General features: G+C 52.8%; 1 protein-coding gene across 3 annotated transcripts in view; it reads left to right on the top strand.

The window, feature by feature from the left end:
• The window catches only part of PHACTR1 (phosphatase and actin regulator 1), a 289,593-nt gene that overhangs the window by 260,769 nt on the left and 12,617 nt on the right, over positions 1–16,207 (top strand). For all 3 annotated transcript variants that reach the window (XM_040645055.1, XM_040645056.1, XM_040645057.1), the window contains one exon: positions 13,548–13,603. In XM_040645055.1, the coding sequence (XP_040500989.1) occupies positions 13,548–13,603 (56 nt within the window). The remainder of the gene's footprint in view (positions 1–13,547; positions 13,604–16,207) is intronic.

The following is a 16,207-nucleotide window of genomic DNA, read 5'->3' on the forward strand; positions in this document are numbered from 1 at the left end:
GGGGGGGGGGGGGGGGGCGGTGGCTGCTTTCCCGCTGTAGTGACTGAGACCGCAGAGTCCGCCCCGCCTGACGCATTCACTGCTTGGCCCTTTGAAGAAGGAGATGACACGTTTAAGGATCGGGTGGCCTTGCCCCTCGCAATATTGACGCTGGGTCCATGTAGCAAGGGCACAAGCTTCAGGTGTCCCCATCACAGGGAGACATTGTGTCTGTCTTCACACAAAGAGGTTTTTCTCTGAGCTAATTTCTCTAATCAGAATGACTGCATTTGCTTTTACTTATTAGTCCAAATGTGAAGCCCGTATTGTTTCTACAAATTATACCAGGCGTACACTCCATTCTTTTAAACTGGATTTATCACCTGAGCCATTAGGAAAGCTGTTTCAAGGACAGCCAGGTACCATCAGAAACAGCACAGCTGAGCTCCTGGCCAGCGGAGGAGGGACCGGCTGTACAGGCTGATGAGAGAGGGAATCCATTTGTTTATTTATTTTTTAAGATTTTATTTATTTGAGAGAGAATGTGCGCATGAGCAGGGGGAGGGGCAGTGGGAGAGCAAGAAGCAGACTCCCCGCTGAGCAGGGAACCTGAGGTGGGGCTCGATCCCAGGACCCTGGGATCATGCCCTGAGCCAAAGGCAGACGCTGAACCAACTGAGCCCCCCAGGTGCCCCGAGAGGGAGTCCAGTTAGCAGAAGGTGTGTGTCGTCCTCAAGAAGGAAGGCCACGCGCTATGCCAGGCAGGTCCAGCTGGGAAAGGAGTAGCGGCCGAAGTGAGGAGCGTCTTCTTGTTTTGGGGGCTGAAGCTGGATTCCGGCCCCAGGACCAGGTTTGAAAGCACGAGGAAGAGGGACGCAAGGAGGCAAAGCCCCACACGGGTGCGTGATTCCTGGAGCGCGAGGCGGGCCTGAGCCCCAAGCTCTGACCTCCGGTGACACTAAACCGAGCATCACACAGGTGAGAAGAGAGGTCGTGGTGGCCGTTCCAGCAAATCACAGAACCGCCGATGTGTGGGATGTGTGTAAAATTGAGGTGACCAGAGCCTGACAGAACCTCTGTACAACACTTACAGCATGGGGAAGACGTGTACTTACACACACACACACACACACACACACACACACCAGGAGAGCCCGTCTCCTGACTAGAGAAGCGAGGTGCTGAGAAGGGCCCGGTGCTTTGCTGGAATGGAAGGTTTCCCATCCCTTTCCTGCCGTGAATGCCCAGAACGAGGCCTTCCAGGGCTCTGAGAGGCCGAGCGTTCCCCCATGGGTGGGATTCTGCCTTCAGACAAGCTCAGCCTCACGATTTCTCTGGATAGAGCCACGGCGGTCATGGGGCCCCTGGGTGGCTCTGTCAGTTAAGCGTCAGACTCTGGATTTCGGCTCAGGTCATGGGGTCATGAGATCGAGCCCCGCCTCACCTTCATGCTGAGTGTGGAATCTGCTTGAGGTTCTCTCTCTCCCTCTACCCCTCCTCCATTAAAAAAAAAAAAAAAAACATGGCGGTCAGGATGCTCTTCTGGGGGAGGAGACCACCCCTAAGGGAATGTTCCACTATCAGCCATTTCCCTCAGGATGAAGGTGTTTCTCTGACTTCTCAGGAGCTGGTGTTGCTGGTGGTCCTGTGAGGGACATGACAGTCACGGCCCAGGGCTGCTAATGGAGTCTGCCCAGTTTCCCTGAGCTCATACTGGAGCATTGCAGCCCTGAGATGCCACCTGCTCGTAGGGTGGTGCCCCAGTCACCTGGGATTCCCCTCCGGTCCCCCACATCGAGTGCACCTGTGGGAGAGTGAGGGAGCATGTGTGTGGTGTAGGTGCTGTGTACCTCATGGGACCAGATGTCAGGACATAAAGAAAAGGAGCCCAAGGGAGGGAAGAGAACTTGGACTCTCATTCACCAGGCTGGGAGCTAAGAGTCCCTTGGTAGATACGTGCTATGAGTTCAGTTGATTTGGGGGAATATATTTAAGGGGAGACAGTCTCTTCTCGCAAGGGATCTCCCAAAGCATTGGGTAGATAAGGCCAAGAAAGTAGAGAGAGATCTTTTCTGTTTGTTTCCTCTACAATCAAGGCGAAATCTATTCAAAGTGTCAGTATCACTCCATTCCCCGTTCTTATTCCTCTTCCCCCTTTCCCATGTAAGTAGATCCTTTCCCAGACAGATAGACCCATCCCATTCATCTTTCCTGATCCTTTCCCAATTAAAAGGATTTCCAAAGAAGGCAGAACTGCAAATCCAGACTGGTTAGACATTCCTAAGGTCCACCATCGTGCCAGAAATAAAAAGTATGTGGACGGGGTTGGGTTGGGGGGGGGTGGTCTGGGCTTTTTTGGTACATCACATATATAGAAAGATAGATTCTGTGAGAGATTACCATGCCATAGGAAGGCACTTAGCGTTTAATGAGAGTAACTGCATTCAATACACCTCCTTTGGGCTACAGGTCTATTGGTTTAAAAATGAAGGTTTACAGGGCTCCTGAGTGGCTCACTTGGTTGGGTGTCCAACTCTTGATTTTGGCTCGGGTCATGATCTCAAGGTTGTGGGATCGAGCCCTCCATTGGGCTCTGTGCTCAGCAAGGAGTCTGCTTGAGGTTCTCTCTCCCTCTCCCTCTGCCCCTCCCCTTGCTCTTGCACACATCTCTCTCTCTCAAATAGATAAATAGATTTTTTTCTTCTTTAATGAAGCTTTACGTTTACAATTGAGAAGTGATGGCTCAGGAAGGAGTGGGGGGTGTGGGACTTTTAATAAAGGAGGACTGTAGGAAACTTTGCAAAATAATGTGACCAAAACCCCCTCCGCACGGGCATCTGAGACTCTTTGGGGGTTTTGTGTGTTCCTCTCCAGGCTTCTAAACAGCACGGGAGCTCATCTGAACCTCAGTTGTTATTGTTTCTGGAAATAGGAGCTTGTGGGAGGCAGCAGGAGGACATTGGCCGGGGCTGCACCACATGAAGAGGGGGAGGGAGGCTGGGGATTCCTGTCTCCTGGCCTCTGCCTCACCTGTACCCTCCGAACTCGCCTTGGGGAGTGCTGATGGCCCTGAGGGACTGGCTCATTGGGGGTGAATATGAAAAGAGCATGACCTGCACATGTTTGGGGGCTCCTGAGAGGAGTCTGGGTGGGAGGGGGCACCCCAGGGCCTACATCCAACTCTTCATCCGTTGTCTAGCTTCAGAAAGTTGTCATGGGTCATGTATGTTGTTTATTGGGGCCCCACAGAGCAGAGGCATTGGGGAAGTCTGGAACCATAATGGTTTTTAAATGAATGGATGAATGAATGGGTGAATAAATTAAATATATACTCTTAACGCCGTTTTTGTGTTGTCTGGGCTGTGCACGTCGATCTACCCCTGATACTGCCCATGACAGTCACCCAGCAGTGACACCCAGAGCTTCCTCTCTTCATTGCAATCACTTGTTGTCCTTGTCTTGATGGTCTGTGTCCATCAAAAGCAATATTCTTTAAAGGAGGAAGGACAGTAAGTCCAGAGATACCAAGGGAGGGCTCAAGCTAGACTCGCTGGAAGCCCGCACATACCTGAAGTTCCTGCTTGAGCCTGAGCAGGTCTTTTGCTGAGACTCGGACAGTTGTGGGCATGTTTGGTGGACACGTCCTGAGCCCACCAGAGGTTAGCTTTCTTGCACGGGATCGGCTCCATGGATGTGAACATCCGTGCCCTCGCACTGGGCAGGCAGCCATCAGCAGTCAAGTGACCAAGTGTTGTCGAGTGGCTTTCCCAGCAGTGGAGGCAAGCGCCCTCACTGCACAGGTTATGGCATAAAAAGAAGAGAGCGGCCAATGCCCTTTGGCCAGTGGCAGGACATGTTAAAAACTAAGTGGGGACTCCAGAGATCATTGGGGTACTTTGTAAAGATTGGAGCTGATGGGTTTGTGTGACATGGAGAACATTGTATGCAGTCATCTGAATGGTTTTCTTGGCTTTTTCCTCCTGGGTAGAGCGCTGTGCGTAGTTTGAGCTTCTACCTTTAAAGAGAAGTGGCACAATGACAGTCTCATCAAATGACCATTATCTGTCACTCTCTGGATCCACCAGATTTGATATGCGTGACAACAAAGCAGGCGTCTCCTTTCCCTCTGGTTTTCTCCGTGTCTGAAGCCTGGACAGCTTCATCCAGAAGGAAGACTTTCCATACCGTGATCTTTCTGTCCATCTTCTACCAGGAAATCTAGGGCTCACTAATTATGCTAACTTGAGGAGGATTTACTGACAGCAGGACTAATCTCAAAGATGCGGGCAGGCTTCGGAACCCTTCTGTCAAACAGCCCGAGGTGACAGATGAATCTCTCATGTAGATTACCGTAGCACTTTCTGTAGGAACCAAGGAAGCGATAGACTGCTTATCTGTTAAGATAGATAATCGGAGGCCTAGACCAATGTCTGGTATGTAATGGACAGACAGAAGGACTCACTCATGCATGGGTGGATTGGAGGGACGGATGGATGGGTGGGTGGATAGACTGATAAAATTAAGTTCAGGGTGACCAGCTCTCCTCAGCCACTTAACGTGGTAGAACAGTGGGCTTTTTTTTATCCCCACGTTTCTTATCTTTTGGCATCACGTTGTTTTAGCCTTTTGTGATGGATTCCTCACGTGAAGATGGCCTTGTTGAAATGAGCATATTCTTGGGTTGACTTCATTAACTATCTTAATTCCTATTGGAACAACTCAGATACTCTTTCAAAGTGAAACCTTCCTGATCGCTAATATTGGGTTTATGCCTAATAATGCCAGTAACACTGAAAGTATTCACTATGTCGGATCTCAGTTTTTTGGTTTTGTTTTTAAAGATTTTTCTTTAAGTAACCTCTACACCCAGTGTGGGGCTCGAACTTAAAACCCCAAGGTCAAGAGTCACATGCTCTACCAACTAAGTCAGCCAGGTGACCCTAGACTCTGAGTTTTTGTACCATTTTGGGTTTTTTTCAGTGTGTTTGATGCATAGCAAAACACACGTTCCCCTGGTTATTTCCAAACTGATCTCAGCTCCACACGACCAACATTATTTCCATGTTTTCTCTGGTTTTACCTCACAATACTTGAGTTTAGCCACGGGGCCTCACTTTGGGGCCACAGCCTCCAATGGGCAAAGCCGAAAACACTTCCTTCTGAAAAGTAACCTATTTATCTATTTGAGGTCAGAGACTTTTTTTCAAGTTACCAAAAATAAAATTTCATGCCTTCTACTTACTTTTAAGAGGGATTTTTATCTCTCATTATCATTCCAGCCTCTCCGCGCTCCCGGGTAGCAGGCAGGCTAGCTTGTGGTCACAGCTACCCGTCAGACAGTGGGACTGGGCTCGGAGGTCCAGCGGCATAACGTGCCCAAGCGACCTTCCGGCTAATGGTGGGGCAGGCCAGGAGGCAGGCTCTGGACCCCAATCTGTTTTCTCTTCTCTGTGCTCTTTCCCAAGCTGGAACCAGGCTACTTGTGAATAGCTTGAGGGCAATGAGGAGGAGGAAGAAAATTGAAAACTATTGACTGAAATTCCTGGAAAGAGCTGGGTGCGTGGATCAATAATTTTAAGAGTTGTTCCGCCTTCTTGGCAGTGGGAAAGGGTAGCAGGGCATAGTCCTGTGGTATAAAAGCAAAACTGCTGTCCACTCTCCCAGAGGAACCTCTTCAGTGGCCGGGCCACCGTTGTGTAGGGCCCAGAGTTCTGGCCATCCCCTTGGGCACAACTCCTGGGTTGAAGTGTTGTTCATTGATTGAATGATCAAAAATCATCCCCTCCTGTGAGCCAGGCACCATCTTAAGTCTAGAAACACAGAGATAAATAAGGCATCATTTGCCTGTGAAGGATTCCCGGTCTAGTTGGAAAGATAGTCATGCAAGTGGGTAATATGGGTGTCAGGGGTGAGGCCATGATCAAGAGGGGGGAGCCCAGCAGGGGGAGCTCCTAGCTCTGCTGGTAGCATCCAGAGGCCCTGCAGCTGTTCCAGACTGGGGATGTGTGCCCCGTTAGGTCAAGGTGAACAAGGAAGAGTGAAGGCCAACACGGTATGGGGCCTTTTACACTCACGCCGCAGGGCACGGGGGGAAGTGAGTGTGAGCTGTATTCTTAGTGCAGTGTCGCCCCTGAAGGCTGTTCGCAGAGGAGTGGCACGGTCTCCCTGTGGCCTCCCTGCTGTCCCTCCTCTGCCCGTTCCGAGCACCGGAATTCTAGGCAGTCTGCCCGAGGAGACCGGCATTCGGGGGACCCCTTCGTTCCGCCACACGGGCATGAAGGGCTGGGGCGTGGGGAGAAGGCCGGCTCCTCCGAGGGCCCCCGCCTGTCGGGTGGCGGACCCACGCTGGGTACGTACGGTGCTGCTTCTGAAGCCGCCCCCAGGACAGGGCCCCTCTGGGGCTCTCACCAGGCGTGCCACCTGCCGAGGAGCCGGAGCCAAGGGTGTGGAAGTAGACGTGAGCACACTGAAAACCAGGGGAGAAGGAGCTTCGAGAAGTCGCTGGTAGTCAAAGGGGCCAACGATAGAGAAAGGTCAGGTAAAACAAGGGCTCTGTGAAAGCCGCTGGATTTGGCAGTTAATCCCCAGTGACCTTGACGGCCGCGGATTCCTGATTCGGGAGAGCAAGGGCTCTGAGCCTCGTCACTGTTGTCCCGTGGCCCGGCTGGTCCTGTGTTGTGGGGGACAGGCGTGTGCGGGGTGGGACGTTGAGCCAGATGCGGGGGCGGCCTCCCCAGTCCTGACAACACGAATGTCTGTAGATGTTGCCGGAGGTCCCCTGGGGGCAGAATTGTCCAGGGGAGAACCAGGGCCATAGGGCGGCATGGACAGAAGCCGGGGTTGTGATGGTTTGCTGAGCCCTCGCACCTGAGCCGCTCTTTGCAAGAGGTCCGGCAGCCAAGGGCGAGGGAAGGAGGAGGTTCACTGGGGGAGGGGCAGCAGAGGTGGGGGGGTCGTTCATTTTGTTTTGTTTCTAATAAAGAGCAGATGTGCTTGCCCTAGGGAAAGAACTAGAAGAGAGAGAAAGGTTAAAGACAAGGCATAGTCATGGGGCAACATGTATTTAATGATTTCACAAACATGGAGCTTCTCCAGTTACCCGACTCGGTGCCAGGCGCTGTAGACACCACACTGAGCTGGTGACGGGTCCCTTGTTCAGAAATGACTGAAAATTTCAAAATGGCAGCAGAGCCTAGAGCCCAAGTGCGGGGCCCTCCCAAGCGGGGGCCCCCCTAAGCAGGGCCCCGTGCAGCTGCCCAGCTCTGTGCTCCTGAGGTGACCCTGGTGGTGAGGGGGCCGGGTGGCCCCAAGTCGCAGAGCCCGAGCCCCGGGGTCCAGGGGACAGGCCGGGCCATAACAAGAAGGGCAAGCACCAGCATGCGAAACTGTTGTCACACACGGTGGCACCTTCACCAAAAGGTTAGTGACCACAGGGAGTGATGTTTAAGGCTGAAGCTGTGAGGTTGACGACTACTCCCAGTTAGCCGAAGAGGAAGAGAGCGAATGCCGCTCTCAGGAAAGGCATGTGAATCTGGAAAGAACCAGGAAGACGCAGTTATGTCTACAGGATGGGGTGGGGGGGGATTCTTGGCAAGCGTGCAGATCATGAAGATTCTTCTAGGACCCTGGGTGTTTGACTGCCTCCTGCAGGCCCTGGGTGAGCGTGCGTAGTTTCCAAGCAGGGAGTGCTGTGGTCGGCTTTCCCCTTAGACCATCCCGAGCGGGGTGGAGGCGGACCCGAGTGGGGGGCTGTCGCAGCCAGCAGAGATGCTCAGGGCTGCCTTCCCGAGGCGGCTATGCTGGGCTAGAATGGGGGGCGGCTTGGACCTGGCGGTGGATTGGCTGTTGAGGGTCAAGTGCAGCAACGGCAATTCCCAGTTTCCCGGCTTGGGCAGCTCACGGGGACGCCAAGCTGTCAGGACCGGAGGGGAAGACGGATGACTTCATTTAGCAGCTTCTGAGCGTGACAGCCAATAGGAGTATACGTTGAGAAGGCCGTCCAGAGCTCGAAACTACGACTGAAGGCATAGATTTTGGAGTCATCGGGCTAGAGATGTGAACTGAAGTCATGACTATGGATGAGATCTTCCCAGGAGCGTGTGTGGCATCAGAACTGGCAGGATCTGGGCTAAATAATCACTAAAAGCATCTATCTTGTTCTCCAAGGTCTCCTAACACCTGGGGACGCCGCAATGGCCAAAGCCAGACAGAAACCCCCAGCCCATGTGGAACTGACACGTCCTCTGGAAAGATTCCGAAGGAGGGGCCGTAACTCAGTGCGTCTCCCCTCCCCGCAGCCCCATCACGCCTGTCTGCACTCATTCAATTTCCCACCTGGAGCAGCAGTTGGGAAACCCGTCTCCTCCTGCCTTAGGAGAGAGGACGAGTCCTTCCCATTTTCTCTTCCCACCCATCTGGAAGGGCCATTCCCTCCGCCGGGGGCTGAGATGCAGAAGACCAAAGTCAGTTCTGCTTTGCTTTTTCCCGAAATGCAGATAGAGCTTCAGAAATCCAAACTTTAAAACCAGAGCCCTCCAAACAATCTGTGGTTGCAAACGCTAATGAAAGCCATGACCTTGCAGTTGTGACGCCAGCAGAAAGCTCATTAGCTCCTTGCGGCAGAACGAATCCTCATCAGCAGCAGGAGTCAGACCAACCAGACCTACAGGGATTTTGTCATGTCTCTGGGGAGACACTCCCCTGCCCTGTGCATCGTCTAAAACGTCTTGCCACCATGTTCTCTCACGGTCTCCTTTTTCCGAGGCCAAAGCCGAAGTGCCATTTGCTTCAGGTCTGTCACAGTCCTCACATGCACAGAGAAAAGCCTTCGTTTATGTCATTGTTTCTTGCGGTCACCAGCATAGAGTTGTTCAAACTGTTACTACACAAAATCCATTTCTAAATTCTGCAAGGACCTGGAAGGCTCCCAGGTGGCGACTGATGGCGCGTGACATTTAAACAGGAACTCGGTGATTTTTCACTTTGCAGCCAATGCAGATCATTTAGCGGTGGTGTTCCATGTAAAGAAGAAACCATTTGAGGAGTGACAACAATTTTGCAGCTCAGCGATATCTTATAAACCAGGGCCACATATATAACAGCAAAAGCTATTGAAATCAATCACTTGAGAGCCTATTAAAACTACTACTTTCGGATCATTCATTTTACTGAAAAGTTAAACTCCCAAAAATGTTTCCTTTATCATCTAGCATATAAATGGTCATGTCTACCTACAGAGTCAGGAAGCACTTTTTAAATTTAATGTGAGTTTAAATCTGATACAATGACTTAAACATACCATCAAGACAGGGGTGAGAGATACAATACATTCAGAAAGTTTTTATTCTTAGAGTTATCTGCTCCTTGGGATTATTCATAAAACTGACCACTTTATTAATAAAGTAATTGTGCTCTGCTATCTGGATTTCTAGTGACCAGTATTTCTGTACAATGTAGATCTAGAAAGGAGCCTTTACGTGGACCATGTCAGGCTGCTCTGGGTCCTTTCCTAAGAAGCTGGCCACTAGAATTCTGAAGCTAGAGTTTATCCCTTTAGTTTATGAATTTGGATCTGTCCAAAGACCACCCTGCGAAGGAAGGGTATCATTTTAAGCTGATGTAAGTCGTCCTTGTGATAAACCAACTTATTTGTGTTACAGTAACTGAAAGCCATCAGTTGGGAACTCTTCATTAATTCCAGTACCAAATATACACACTTGTGTACAACCCACACCATCCTGCTTCCCCTGTCATGGTCAAGAGCCATCTCTCCTACATTTGAGAAGGAAGGTCTCTCTGTCCCTGGACCCCAACCCCTCCTGCCTCCTCGGGACTCCTGCACCATCAGCTGAGCCTCCTCCCTCCTCATATAGTTTCTCGCCACCACCACCTCATCTGGATTATTTCCATTAAACACATCCAGTCTTCTCCCAGTAAAAAGTATAAACCTCACCAGAGGCCCCCTTCACCTGCAAGTCTCTTGTCCAGCCAGGCTTCAGAAAGAATCATCCATACTTGTCCATTTTCTCACCTTTGTTCTCAGCTCACTCCAGCCTGGCTTGCATCCCCTGAGCCTCCTGACAAAGCTCTAGGCCAGGCTGCTTCCAGCCCACCTGGTGCTGATCCCCGTGGGCAGTTTGCCAGGCTCACCTGACCTCTCAGCAGCACCCAGCACCATGTCGGCTGGGCCCATCTTCCCACCTCACTCAGGGATACGACGTGCTGAGTGTTCTCCTGCCCTCACACCCTGTCCTCCTCTGACTCCCGGCAGATTCGTCATGCTCCGTCTGAGCAGTAAATAGTGGGATTCTGTGAGCTTCTAGCCTCAGCCCTCTTGCCTCCTTAGGCTGTGCCCCATCATATTCCTGGCTTCAAATATTCTCCGTATTGCAGACCAGCCCCAGATTTCCTTCCCTGGCCTCAACCTCTCCTCTCCAGGAGCATGGTGCCTGTGGCCGCCTACTTGCCCTCTCCTCTTGGATGTTCCGACAGCATTCCACCTCAGCAGATCCAAACTCAGACTCACAGTTCCCTTCCACCCTTCCCATCCTCCTCCAAAACCCTGCTTCCCTTCCCATGTGCATGTCTCAGTGAAGGGCATTGCCATCCATCCAGTTGTGTAAGCCGTGAAAGCTAAGACAGACAGATCTTACATATACCTGCTTCTCCCTGCTCTGTCCATCTACACGACATCTCCATGGTCTGTCAGCTCAGCTTCCTAAGAATGTGCATGGCAGCTGCCGCAGCCTGGCCCAGGTGTCCCTCCTGTGGCTTCTTCCCAAACTGCCTCTTGTCCCCTCCCCCACCCCAGTGCACTCTCCAGACAACCACCAAGGAGATCCCTTGTAAATCTGAAATGTTCATTCACTCTTGCCCTCACTGATTCTAAAATGTCAACGCTTTCGTGGCTCCACATTGCTCCTTGAAAAAAGATCAGAATCCTGATACGGCCCCCGTGGGCCGCACGGCCTGTTTCCCACCTTCCTTCCTGCCCTCGCTGTCTCCACTCCAGCACTGTGGCTCCCTCTGTCCTTCCCACTGGGGCACCACATCACTCCCCCTGGGACCCCTCTCCTGGCCTAATTTGGTCAAACACCAGAATCCCTGCCCAGGTGCCTCCTGTTGGCAGCTTTTCACAATGGTTACATTTCATACTTGCTTCCGTGACCACCTGATTAATGACTGCCTCCCCCAGAGGCAGGACCTTGATCCGTTTTGACTCACCCAGTGCCCAGCGCAGAACCTGGCACGGAGCTGGCCTTCAACCAATAATTTGTAAAATGAACAAATGCATTTATTTAAATGTTTTATTATGTATTTTCTTTATATTTTTTTCTTTTCCTATCCCCCCCCCATTCACACTCCCTCAATGAATTCATGTTTGGATGTGGCCAAGTATATAGCATCTGCTTCTAAGAACCATGCCTGTACACGACAGGGATGACATCAGCCTTAGCCAATTAAATTGTTATTTGCAGCGCAGTCCCAATACCGTGTCCACGGAAAGTAGGCTCAGAGCAGAGCCAAAACTAGAACCCAGGTCCCCTAACTCCTGTATCATTTTCCTACCTGATCTCACTGTCAAAGCCAAAGCGACTCAGTACCGCATGTGTCCTTCAGGAGGGCTTAGCTCCGTTCCATTGTGGTGATTGGCCTTGATGTTCTCGGACCCTTTTGAGAGAAATTAAACATCAATGGGAGCCTCGCTAGAAAGCATGTGTCTGACTCTAAGGCCGTCTAGCTAACAGAATTTGCTCTGCTTGTAGTTCAGTCTCTTGTCCTTTCGTCCCCTCCAAACATGACTCATAAGAAAAAAAGAAAAAGCCAGCGCAGAACCAGGCAGCGGGTCTGGGGGCAGAATCAATGGGTGGGGGAATGTTCTGCAGACGCATCTGGGCATGAGACTTCTGGGATGCAAGCTCCATCTTGAATCGGGAGCTTATTCAAAACCTACTGACCGAAAGCCCTAGTGGCATCCAGAGCCTGGATTCGGCCAAGGGGTCCCACAAAGCTGGCTGCACATCCCTACCAACGAAGCCAGGGTTCTGGGGGAAGATAAAAGAAAGGTGAGGCAAGCCTCCCAGCAGCTCATTCTGAGAGGAGTCTGCATTCCAGACCCATGACACAGTTCCCTCCCGAGCTCTGAGAGTGCTATTTTAGGAAAGACTTCAAGACTCTGGAGTCCCAATTTAGAGTCTCCGGTATTGCAAACGTCCAACTATACAGCGGGCCCTTATCAGGGGGAAGAAATAGTGTCTTCGTGGGACGTTTGGAAGAGAAAATGACTAACGAACATGACAGTGTTCTTATAAATTGAACCACGCTTTGGAATACAATTTCCAACCATTTCCAGGGTACTCTAGATTTTACCAGCTGGTATCTGACCGGAATTCCTTTCTGGAGCATCGACGCCCGTGCCCTATCCAGAGCATCTGTGGCGATGCTTTTGGGGTCTCAAAATCCAGGGCAATGAAAATTACAGGTGACAAGCAGCGTTGGGTTTAAACAACTTGCACTCGGTAACTCCATGGACTTTCTGTTCCCACTCCGGGTCTCTCTCGAGATTCCATGGTGTAGACGCCCCTTGCCAACTAGAGACACTTGTGCTGATATCCGGCGAGGAAGCACGGCGTGAGCTCCTAGGGGAGCTCCTAGGCCCCTGTGCAGGATGCCGAGGAGCCCCTGACTCCTTCCACGGCTTTCTCCTCTCGTGCACACCCCCTCCTGTGGGTGCCACACGATGCTCGACTCTGCAGGCTCGTTAAGTACTTGCCAGGAGCTTCCAAAACTGAACCGTCTCTGTGAATACTAGGGCCCACGGTTCGTGCTGCTCATTGCTAGTGCTTTGTCCGCCCATACCAGCTTGTACTTCTCCTCCACGGGGCCCTCCCCACTCGCTGGGGACTTCTGTCGGGACAGGGGGCCACTGTCGTCCATCCCCGCCCCCCACTGTTGCATCATGGCCAGTTGACGCCCCTGCTGTGATGTCATACTTGTTACAGCCCCGTTAGTGCCGGCAACAGGAGTGGCATTCCCGTCCCTGCTCCCCTGTCCTTCCCCGTCTAAGGCGGCTCTGGTGGTGATGGGTGGGGACAAGAAGAAGAGCATCTATTGTTCTTTGCACACAAGAAGCGCTGTCTTGCGTCTCCCCGGGGCCGTGAGCCTCTTTTTGTCCTAACTGGATCTGCACAAACATGGCAAGCAGCGAGCCCTCGCCTGCGGCGGGGGGGTGGGGGGCAGAGGCCGCAGTCCCAAAGCGAGGCCACATGAGAGAAAGGGACCTCTGTGACGAGCAGCGTCCCCTGGCCCAGAGGCCCCGGGGGAGCGGGGCTGGGGAGGGGCCGACGGCGGGAGGAAGGAGGAGGGTCAGCTCGGCGTGACGTGTCGCAGGGCGCCTTTCCTGGGGTTGAAATTGAGGAACTGAGGCGGCGGTGGTCAGAGGCCGTCTCGCAGAGCACAGGATGGAACGGGCGCGCACCCTGTCTCATGCACCTACAAGGGCCGCGGAGATTAATGACCCAAGGAGGATATGATATGGTCCAAAAACTTTTCCTGGATTTTTTCCGCAGGCGGCTGAGCCAGAGGCCGACGGCAGAGGAATTGGAGCAGAGGAACATTCTAAAACGTAAGTGACTCAGCCCGTGGCAGTCGCTGGTGTCGCGTGGTGGCTTTGGTTCTTACTCAGTGTGTGGGCCACACGGTTTCTGCCTTGTGCCTGGGTGGAAATGACCGAGAAGCGCTCTGATGGTTGACGCTTCACCCCGGGGTGCTAGACCGTCCAAGGGCAGCCCCTCCGCAAAGCAGGCAAGTCCGAGTCCGCTTGGCTCGTAGAAAGCTCACAGACCGGGACCGTGAGACCCACCGTCCCCTTCGTGGGCCGTCAAGTCAGAGAAGCAGCAATATGAGAACTCCCTGAGGGCTTCTGAGCAGAGTTAGGGTCACCTTCACACCCAAATGGACTTAAAACCCACAAATACTATGTCAGTGGCTAAAACAAGGCAGACGGCCATTTGAAAACGGGGGCTGGAAACCATGACTTCCCGTGGCAGCTGGCTGCTGTTGATAACCACCCCCTTCCTGCGAAAATTAAAGTCTAGGAGAGCATTTCCAAGTGAGAACGCGTCGTGTGCCTCTCTCGGGGCTCCTCCAACTGGCCCACAGTAGGCCGGCCGCATGCTGTCACCCGAGGGAGGCTCGCCGTCAGCCTGGCCATGGGGAGAGAGAAGGAGCGAGCCCCGGGTTTGGTTCAGGACGCAGAGAGACTTGAGAGAGGGAACCCACTTGGTGCCTCGCCAGCGTGAAACTACGAGAAGCAAGCGTCTCAGGGACATCAGGATTCCTCCATGGGGTGGCAGATATTAAATGATTTAAAAACAAAGCCTCTCAGCCCACGTCTGCCCCGTCATTATTACGACTCGCCAGCACTCTCCTCGAGACGGCCAACAAATATTGTCTTTAGTTTAATTCATGACCCTTCTCCCCACACGCATCCGCTTCTAATTTCTCTCTAGAAAAGAGAAACAAGAGCCGTGCAGCGTTTGCTAGGAATGCCGCGCACACACACACACACACACACACACACACACCCAATCACGTGAAGCCTCAGTCGGAGTGACTGGATATTTCCACTTAGACCAAGCAAAAATGTTCGTGATCTTCCTTTTTACTCCGCCCCCACCGTGGCCTTGGGACTTGGCCGGTTTTGAGTGGTTTGCTGAGGGTGGTGAGCGGCTGACCCTCCCCAGGGAGGGCTGGGGGGAGGGGGGCGGCCCGCAGCGCCGGCAAGGCACCTGTCCCTGTGAGGCGGGCCTCCGTCCACCGCCTGCCTCCTCCCCAGCCCTCAGCGCACGCGATTTTCAGGACGGGCCTCCCTCGTTGGGGGCACCTCCCGTCATTCCTCGGTCGCTCGGAATTTGTGTGTGTGTGTGTGTTTTTCTAACCACGAGGTGCCTTTAGCAGTTTTGAAGCTTCCAATGCTGTAAAACGAATGAGAACTCTTTCAGATGATTTTCATGGTCGGGGAAGCATTTGGCCTGTGTGGTGTCTCCCTTTCTGCCCCAGTCTCACACCTGATCCATCATTACCTTTCCCTTGTTGGAGAGGAAGGAAGATAGGTGTCCGTGTATTCTGGGTGTGGGAAATCGAGCAAACGTGCTTCCTTCCCCCTCTGCCTCTTCACCCGCACACACACCCAACACGGATCTGTTGTTTCTGGAGGAATCTCGGTACAATGTACCTATGGGGCCGAGCTGTTTGGTGGCCCCCAGCCTGCACCCAGACAGACAGGCTGCAACTCTCTGGGGCGCTGCTCAAGTTTCCGAAAATAGTGCTGCTCTCAGCAAGGGTTCGGGGCAGGGAACGAGGAGGCCCAGCTCCCTGGGAGACCACAGGCGGATCCCTCATGGTCGGGGGTGATTGCCATCTAGGAGGAGACTCAGGTCTCCGAGGCGGTGACTGGGGTCTAATAAGCCTGAGGGGCTTAGAGCCAGGCGACGCAAGCGGCGGCCTTAAAACCTTGTTCCCAGGGTCCACTTTTGTTCTAGTCCCTCTTCCTTCTTACCCCGTTCAAATAGCCGAATTAAAGAACTGCCTGACCAAGTTCAAACAGGCTGGTCGTTTCGGTTTTGAAACTTTTAAGACGTGAACGTCTACTTCCCATTCACGCTTATTTTTTCCCTGTGTTCTGGAACTTTGTTTTCCTAAGAATTTTTTTTAATCCATTCTGTTAAACAAGAAACTTTTAGTGGTATAAGGAAACAGCCATGCACAAATGATCCTGAACCGGGCTTTCAGTCATCTGAGGAGCCATCTGTCCGGGGTGCTGGGGACACGGGTGTCGCGGCTGTGCGGGGGAGCCTGGAGGGTCCGCAGCCGCCTTCCAGCCCCCGCCGGCCCCCGGGGACAGCTGGCTTTGTCCCGCAGCCAATGGGACTCTGTGCGCATTTGAGCACATAATGAGCGCACTCTGATGACAGCGGCAGCTGATGACATCACGGGCCTCTCCTGGCCTCTCTTCCCAGTTGCCTAATGGGGTTGTCTTGGTACCCTCAGCCCGAGAATTCATGGCCCTGGGTTTGTAAATGGCTTTGAACTAAAGGTACAGATTCCAGAGGCGGCCACGTGTGGCCCCGCCCCGCAGGGGACCCTAGAAACACACACGGGGGAGGACGGCTCCAGGCTGGGCCACGGCTCCGAGGGGGCTTGTGGGATGAGGAGGCCCCGCCCGGAG

This window comes from Ursus maritimus, unplaced genomic scaffold (genome assembly GCF_017311325.1).
Source record: "Ursus maritimus isolate PB19 unplaced genomic scaffold, ASM1731132v1 scaffold_30, whole genome shotgun sequence".
NCBI lineage: Eukaryota > Metazoa > Chordata > Mammalia > Carnivora > Ursidae > Ursus > Ursus maritimus.